The sequence below is a fragment of the Pongo pygmaeus genome, chromosome 3 (genome assembly GCF_028885625.2).
Source record: "Pongo pygmaeus isolate AG05252 chromosome 3, NHGRI_mPonPyg2-v2.0_pri, whole genome shotgun sequence".
NCBI classification, from domain to species: domain Eukaryota; kingdom Metazoa; phylum Chordata; class Mammalia; order Primates; family Hominidae; genus Pongo; species Pongo pygmaeus.
This window is the reverse complement of record NC_072376.2, coordinates 178617692-178626793: the sequence shown is the minus strand read 5'-3', so window position 1 is coordinate 178626793 and position 9102 is coordinate 178617692. Positions and strand designations below refer to the sequence as shown.

The following is a 9102-nucleotide window of genomic DNA, read 5'->3' as shown; positions in this document are numbered from 1 at the left end:
TTTCCCAGACTCCTTTGCAGTTACTGTGACCAAAGAATGTACAATTCCAGGCAGTGTGATGTGAACAGAAGTAATGTATACCACTCCCAGGCCTGCCCACAAGAACACCCTCTACATTCTCCCCTTGCTCTTTCCCCTTTCCTATTGGCTGCAATGGAGACGACCACCAATGCAGCACTGTTAGACGTGTGCAGAAGATGGCAGATCTTCTGTCAGAATGGATCCCAGAACGTGGTCCCAGACTGTGTGGAGAAAAGTCACCCCATCTTTCTGTCTTCTTTCCAGTATAGGTACCTGAGCAAAAAATACACTTCCATTGTGTTTAACCCAGGATATATGTGGGGGCCTACTATTATAACAGCATGATTTTAACCAAAACTTAACACTTGCAGCATTGATCAACCACACCACCACCACCATGCACACACACACACACACACATACACACCCCTGCACTCAGGCACTCTGCACTGCTCACACCCACTCAATATTCTAGGTCTGTGCATTAAGATGCATCCCTGACTCCTCTCATCCAGTCTAATTTAAGTTGCTCTGTCATTCTTTCTCTCTCCCTACTCTTTCTTGTCATTTTACTTATCACAATGCATAATTACGTATTAACCAGTGTGTTACCGATTTAGAGTTTGTGTCCAAACATTAATTTGTGTGTTATTTATTTAAAGGTTGTGTCCAAAATCAGAACTTTTGCCTGCCACAATAACATACATAGAGGCTATGCAGTGCTTAGCACACAGCAGTTGCTTAACAAATTTTAAAATGTACATGATGAATACATGAGAAACCACCATTAAGAGGATACATGTTTTCATCACAAGACCACAATGCCAGACCAAAAATCTTAGAGAATTGAAATACACACACTGGGGATTTTTTTTTAACCTTTATTCATTCAGAATGCAATTCTGGGCCACTCTACAACCAAGAGAAAACCCTAAACTTTTAAGCAGTGTTAACGGACTACATAATATAATAGTATTGCTCCTATATGTACAAGCAAGAAGTCAATTTTTATTCTTTTCATAAAACCTCTTTGTAAACATGTACCTTTTCTTTCCATCAAAAATGCATTAACAAGATCATGCTTATAGTTAGTCAGCACAAGAAAAAAACGACAATTTATACTGAACTATTTAAGTCTTGCAGTAGAGTGCTCACAATGCCGAGCTGTATCTGTTAACCTTTCAATAGCATTCATTATGTGACATTGTCACCAATTACAGTAAAAGAACTTCACTAATTTTTGAAAGCTAGAATTACTCAAAAAGTTCTGCATTGTAAATAATACCAGGAATATTGCATTTAAGCCTAGGATGGCAAAATTACTTAAATCTTTTCTATACTTTTTTGTGTAATATAGGTAGGAAAATGAATACTAGATAAGAGAATGAAATATATCAAGTTCTTATATTTTTACCTAACAGGCTATTTATTTTAAGGAATGTTGATTAATATTTAAATGATGAAAAAATAAATCAATGTTAAGTATTAACTGCACAAAATCTAAAAAAAAAGACCACATTACATCATACTACATTATATAGATAGATTTAAAGCAACTAACTAGAAGCCTTTTTAAAAATTTAAAGTTTCTGACATCATTTTCCACCATTCCATCAATTCTTCCTTCTCCTCTTCTTTCCTTTCAGAAAATGACTCCAGTTCAAAATCAACCTAAAAGAGAAAATCAAGAGCATATTATTATCAAACTGCATGTTTTTTTTAAATTGAAATAAAAAAATAAGAGCAGTTTCAGTACACACTCAATCCAGCCACCTGAATTAAAGTAAATCCTGAAATTAAAATCTCTTGTGATAAACAAAAGATATTTTCAGGGGAAAAAAAATTCAAAAGCAAAATTCAAAAGCCTTATGTTTGAAATGTCCTTTGATTTAATAGCTTTGAAGACAGATATAATTCAACAAAATTCCTGCCCCAGTCTCTTCTCCTCATAAAAAGATATAACTGGCCGGGCGCGGTGGCTCATGTCTGTAATCCCAGCACTTTGGGAGGTAGAGGCGGGAGGATCACAAGGTCAGGAATTCAAGGCCAGCCTGACCAACATGGTGAAACCACATCTCTGCTAAAAATACAAAAATTAGCCAGGCACGGTGGCGCACGCTGTAATCCCAGCTACTCAGGAGGCTGAGGCAGGAGAATCTCTTGAACCCGGGAGGCAGAGGTTGCAGTGAGCCAAGATCGTGCCACTGCACTCCAGCCTGGGCGACAGAGCAAGACTCTGTCTCAAAAAAGAAAAGAAAAAAAAAGGATGTAACTTATAGTTAATTTTCTGCCTTTGGTATTTAGTGAGCACCTCCTGTCAGCCTTGAATCTTTTCCTAATGTGGGAGGGAATGTGGAAGAATACAGTTCAGCGTGCTGGTATCCCAAACCACAAGGTTCTTCTTTCCAGAATCTTGAATTTGTTAAAGAAACTGACGAAAGCACGTATGTGTGCAAGCCACTGTCTTTGTGAATGGGAGCCTTCATCAGGTCTAGGAAGAAGCCACACACTCCGCCTAAAAGGCTATTCAAAGTAGGCAGCCCCCCAACCCCAATCCCCTCAGGCCCCATCCCAGATGGAACTAAGAGTTTCTTGATTTGGCCACTTAAACGCCTGATTATTTTGGATCGTGATTACACTGACTACATCCTTGCACTAACACATGCCAGAAAGACAAAGGATCAAAATAGTTGAACCTTTACAAATTGTTCCCGGGGCCATTTTTTCCACGTTTCAGTTACCCAAATATACCTCTTGATTTTAATACATATACAGCCCAATGTAGACATGCACACAATCGAAACCATGTACCAGTTAAAAACTCAAGATATTTTGTTTGCATAAATCAAGCATTTATACTGCAAGTTTTGGGTACATAAGCAAAAAAAATAAATTCTTTTCAAGTAAGCCTTTTAGACTTTCAAGAAATCCTACAGGTATTCCCACGGTCCCAGGCATGAAATACAAAGGTGGTAGTAGAATTCTGCTCTAAGAGAAGTTTTGGTCTTATCACCATCACCTTCCTAACAAACAAATGAGATCTACTTAATTAAGATACGGTTTTTGATAGTACTTAGCACAGAGAGCCTTGCACATAAAATATGCTAAATAAGTGTTTGGTTACCACCTAAAATTTTCCTTTATGCATCATTTTTTTTCAAATACTTATTGAGAAAGGCATTGTGCTAGGTGCTAAAGATAAAAAGGCAAATGAAACATAATCCCATTGAGATGTAAATCAAGGTTAGCAAATAAAAATTTAATTTTTTAAAGTTTTATTTCATTTTCTTGTAAATCTCTTCAAAAACTGAGAAATGGTAATAGAGCTTCATATTAACTTAGCTAAGCCTCAGTTTTCTCATCTGTTAAGTGGAGATAACAATGTTGCCTACCTCATAGGGCTAGTATGAAAATTAAATATAAATCACTTCAGTATGCCTGACAATGATAAATGCTTAATTATTATTATAGCGCTTGGCTATTATTATGATTACTTACCCCAGCAGCAGGGCTGTAAGGAACTGCCACTTTCTTTGTTATTGCCAGATAGCCTGGAGCTGAGGCTGTAAGTTTATAGTTTCCAGGTATAAGCAATCTCCAGTAATCACCATCCTTTGCTGTAGGAAAGCAGAATATCAAATCACAAAGCACATGAAATATGCAGAATTACACAATGCATAATTACGCCATCTAAGGAATACCCAGTCTAGCTCAGTTCAACTTTTTTGATTCTCGATTTTTAAAGTAAATATATAGGGAATTTAATGAAATTTTATTGAATAGGGTGTGAAACTCTCTTTACAGGCTTCATTTCTTATAGCTACTTTATAGATATCAATGTTAAATTGTCTAATAAACCTCGTACGATCATAGACCTTCTAATCACATCAGGAGCAACACAGGTAAAAAGACAGATGAATTCCCCAAGCAGCAGGGTCAGAACATACAGCCATCATGTTTTGATTCTCGCCAGGTGAAGACCTGATGGTCAGAGAATCTTCACAGAGTGTGGGCCAAAGGCAGCCCCTGTAGGATCTCTGAGGCCCTAGTTAGAAATTTAGATTTCTAAAGACTTAGAATACACTGGGCACCCTAGTCCATTCAATCTCCCATTTACCTACGTCAGTGATTTTCAAACTTGGGTGCAAACCTGGGAACTTGCTAAAATGAAAAATCTGATTCCAGCTCCCAGGTTCTGCATTCCTGACCAGCCCCAGGGCAATGCTAAGGTTGCAAGCAGAGGCCACACTTTGAAGAGCAAGGTTTTCGTAGACACTTCACACCTTCTCCTTTTTCCTAACACCCCTACACATCCTGTTCATCCTCCCAGTTGTTACTTTACATCTTATTTCATTGCAAAAATAGGTACAGTCAAAAAAATTAAGCCCCCATCACCATATCATCAAATCTACCTCTAAATCCACATCTCCTTGCAGCTAGTGCCTCAATTGTCTTCTTTGCTTTATAGCAAAATTTCTGGAAAGGTTTGTTCACGTTCTCAATCTCAGAATGGTTCTTCTCTTATTCTGTCTTGGACCCAGTCCAGTCGGGATCCCACCACTCACTCCATTGAACAGATTTTGTCAAGATCCTCTGAACTGCTAAATCCAAGGATTCATTCACAAGGTTCTTCTTAATTAACGCTTTTTCACTCCCTCCTTCTTGAAGCACTTCAAGGCCTCCAGGACAACACACTTCATTTTCTACCTTCAGTTCTATTGCTGGTTCCTTCTTATTATCACCTTGCCCTTGAAAAGCTGGAGTATTCTAGAGCCCCTCCTCTGATTTAATTTCTTCCCACCTGTTTATTCCCTAAGTTAGGTTTTCCTAAACATTTCACATCATGGAATGCAGAGAAAATAAAATATTTGTATGACACATTAGGGCTAACAGGTTTCTTGTGGCAGGGATACTAACGCTGGGTTTCACCCTCCCAGCTAAGGGCTAAGGGGCTACATGGGGTAACATCTTGGCACAGATTCTGGCATACTGGCTGGCACCTAGTGAGCTGTTGATAAATGAAGAATGAATGGAGTTTTAGAGGACAAATGTTAAAGATTTTTTTTTAATCCAAGCTATAAATGTGAAGGTTAAGAAAGAGTTGATGGTACAGAGTGGTTTGAGACATAAGTTAAAGGTTAATTGTCACAAAGTCCAAAAAAAATTGTAAAGAGTTTATAGCTAAAAAGAAAAAGTTGTCATTATTGAAAAGATCCCAACAAATGACAAACTAAAATGACCTGGATCAATGTTTATTAATGGGAGTAGGTAGATTTGCCAGAAAAATGCATCATTTTCCTCAAACTGGGGAAATGGAAATGGAGCTCAAAACCTGGAAGTCACTAACATCGCACCTCAATCCTATAAATTCTTGTTTAACCTTGAATCTCTGCGGATTTATTATATGGATTAAATGAAAAACTGTGTGAGAATTTTTAGACACACAACCCGCGGCAGTTTTCTTCCTTCCTCCTCTTTCCGCTCCCTCCTTCGGTCTCCCCGTTCGCAGCTCGTTAGCACTTCTTAACAGAGACTAGAAAGTCACTGGTATTTTAACTCCAGCAGCTCCTTTTCCTTTGCCTGAAGAACCCTGAAGCAGCCTATGGCACCACCTCCCTGCTCTGCGGCGATAGCTGAGGAAAGGGCGCCACCTGCTGCACCCGGATTTCTAACGCAGCAGCCGCCCTGGGCTCCACTCTGCCTGACCTGAGCCCACAAATGAAACTTCACCAGATCAAAGCTGAGAAACGCTGTAGATATACGAGCTATTTGTTTTGCTTAGAAGAGTATAAGACTTATAATTATGATAATTAGTAATTATGCTCTTGTACATAACGTAGAGCCTCCAGTTGTGGCAAAGACCCACCGGATGTAACATCGTGGTCTATCCCTTCCACGGAGATGGTGGCATTGGCAATTGGGTTACCTTGAAGGTCTCGGACAAATCCTTTAACTCCTCGGTGTATCTGTGAAGGTCAAAAACAACCAAAAACTTAATAGGACCTATAAATTTATAGAAATGGCCTTAAATATGTTTCATATCAAGCCTCTCCTTATTTTCCAGCAAATATCGTAGATCCCCATTGTTTAAGAATCAAGACACACACAAAAGGCCACTGAATTTTTTGTGCATTTTATTCTGCTTTTCCCTAAATAGATAAATGAAAATTAATATCTTGTTTGCGTCCAAAAAAAATACTGTAGTACCTTCCAAATCATAAAAAAGTGTCATATTAAGGGAGGAGACCACTCCTCATATTGTCTTATGCCCAATTTCTGCCTCCAAAGAAAGAAGAAGTGAAAACTGAAAGGCAGAAATGAAATCCACAAGCAGGCAGCCCGGCGCCACACCCTGGGCCTGGTAAAGATTGACTCCTGACCTAATCGGTTATGTTATCTATAGATTACAGACACTGTATGGAAAAGCACTGTGAAAATCCCTGTCCTGTTCTGTTCTGTTCTAATTACTGGTGCATGCAGCCCCCAGTCACATACCCCCTGCTTGCTCAATCGATCACGACCCTCTCATGCGGACCCCCTTAGAGTTGTAAGCCCTTAAGAGGGACAGGAATTGCTCACTCGAGGAGCTGGGTTTTTGAGACATGAGTCTTGCCGATGCTCCCGGCCAAATAATAAAGCCCTTCCTTCTTTAACTCGGTGTCTAGGGGGTTTTGTCTGCAGCTCGTCCTGCTCCAATATGTGTAAAGTTCTAGTCTTAGTGCATTTCATAACTTACTCTTTCAATTTTGGTCACCTGTGTATTCATTATATGGCTACTGTCAATTAACAAGGATATCATAACAAAAGCCCTTCAATATTAGCTCATTCTGGATAAAAAGATATATACTGTGACTGCTTTTGCATTAAATCTATTAACATTATTTTGGCTGACAATAGATTAGTGAACCTCATAATAGAAAATAGAATGTTGATTTAGAAAGAAGAAGGGAGAGCTGCCATTGAGAATAATCCCCCTAAATTAAGTTGTAGTCATCAACTGGCTATTATTTAATACACTGCAATCTACAAAAACTGCTTTTCTCTGTATTTTGGAAAGACAATTCATCTAAGTCAATATGTGTTTGAAGTGACAGAGTTGCTTCAGGTCTTTAAGAAAGTACTGCATCTAGAATATCCAATGGTAATTCATTAAACTTGATTACTTAACAAAATATGCACCAACCTCCCAAACGCTCAGGTTGTGCCTCCCCAGTCGGGCGATAGAAAATAAATTGTCTTTCACTACTTACGATACTTGACTATTTCCCTACAGAAGACAGATAAGTCTCCTGTAACCCTTTGTCATCAAAGAATAAATTCAGCAGTGGCACACTGTTTTATCAAAAAGATGTCCGTTGTTACCAGCAATATTTTTTGTGTGTGCCACTTTTCTTAAAAAAAAATGAAACCTCTTACACACTATAAAAATAACATGTAATTTTTTTAATATTGCAAATAGGAAAAGGCTGTCCCTGTTGTCAGTAATAATGATCATTTTATTGGCAACTAGTATAGTAAAGAGAGTAAATATATTTTTAAAAATTTAAGATTTATTCAATTCTAACTTTTCTCCATAACTTATTTATGAATTAGCCAACCAAAATTGAAGTTTGAAATTTAGCCATTGGAAAACATGACACATGAAAACTTAACTTTCTGAATTAAAAGATGAAAAATCACAAAAAGTATAGAGAAGAAGAAAAGGGCTATATGTAGAGACCCAAACTCTAAATTTCTTAAAATGAGGCCCTGTTCAATAAAACTTAGAAAGATGCTAGCTGATAAAGGAGGATTTACCCAAGTACTTTATTCCTCTTGAGGCACTATAATCCTGAAACTATCAATATTATAAGCCTTAAAGAAAGTTTCTAATTTCCACATCATTGTTAAGTAAGTAAATCAATCACTACAAGAACATATTATTTGCCTGTATTAGGCACAAATATATTCGGTTAATATTCATGGCTTTACTTTTTTCTGCCTCCGCAATCCAAGACTTATATTGCAGTACGCAGTTTAACAAATAGTTAAAGAAGTAAATGTCTGCCTGTGATATGTCAACTTTTCTGTTTGAAAAATTCCAGTGTAGTAATAAATCTCAGTAGAAGTGTATGGGCTGTGTCAACTCCCCATGAATTCAGACTGGAAAATTCACATTGTATGGCTTTTGCAAAAGAAATCACGAAAGTCCAAATTTCACTCATGCCTGGAGAAGCTTTTTTACTACACTTGTGGTGCCTACAATGATTGCTCCCCAGATTCCAGGACATCTCAGTTTCAGCGAAGGCTGAAAAAGCATCCAGAAGATTCTCCATTGTTGCTAGGACTGTTTATAGCCCCTAAACCCTCATGTACTTAGTGTCATGCAGATAGCTTGCTGCTAATGAAGATTCTTCGGTCCTGCCCTGCAGTGAGTGTGATTTAATGGTAGGAGAGGAAACTCATTTTTAATAAGAACTCTAGATGATTCTAATGCAGGTGCCCATGAACCATTCTTTTTTTGAGACGGAGTCTCGCTCTGTTGCCCAGGATGGAGTGTAGTGGTGTGATCTCGGCTCACTGCAAGCTCCGCCTCCCGGGTTCACGCCATTCTCCTGCCTCAGCCTCCTGAGTAGCTGGGACTACAGGCTTGTGCCACCACGCCCAGCTAATTTTTCGTATTTTTAGTAGAGACAGGGTTTCACCGTGTTAGCCAGGATGGTCTTGATCTCCTGACCTCGTGATCTGCCCGCCTCGGCCTCCCAAAGTGCTGGGATTATAGGCGTGAGCCACCGCGCCTGGCCCGTGAACCATTCTTTAAGAAATTTTTAGAGAATTTTGAGAAGACTCTTTCAAAGCTACTGAGTGGAAGGGAGGCTCTTCTCCTTAGCAAACTCTTTACTCTAGTTAGCTTTACAATTCTAGTCCCTGCAAACATCTCTTTAAAACTCTGCAAGGGATTTCCTCTCAAACAATTACAGAAATAGATCTCCTAATCACCTATTTTCCATGAGTTGTAAACTAGTCCAAGCTTAGATTTTAGGCCCAGGTGTTCAATTACTAATCACCACCATTGTCAAGACAAAGATTATAACACAGAAC

General features: G+C 38.6%; 1 protein-coding gene across 1 annotated transcript in view; it reads right to left on the bottom strand.

Annotated features, from left to right (window-relative positions):
* Positions 1–636: 636 nt before the first annotated feature.
* The window catches only part of CPE (carboxypeptidase E), a 122264-nt gene continuing 113798 nt past the window's right edge, over positions 637–9102 (bottom strand). The window contains exons 7-9 of the mRNA XM_054485452.2: positions 5888–5987; positions 3520–3638; positions 637–1692 (exon numbers count right to left, since the gene is read on the bottom strand). Coding sequence (XP_054341427.1) covers positions 1594–1692; positions 3520–3638; positions 5888–5987 — 318 coding nt within the window. The 3' untranslated portion in view covers positions 637–1593. The remainder of the gene's footprint in view (positions 1693–3519; positions 3639–5887; positions 5988–9102) is intronic.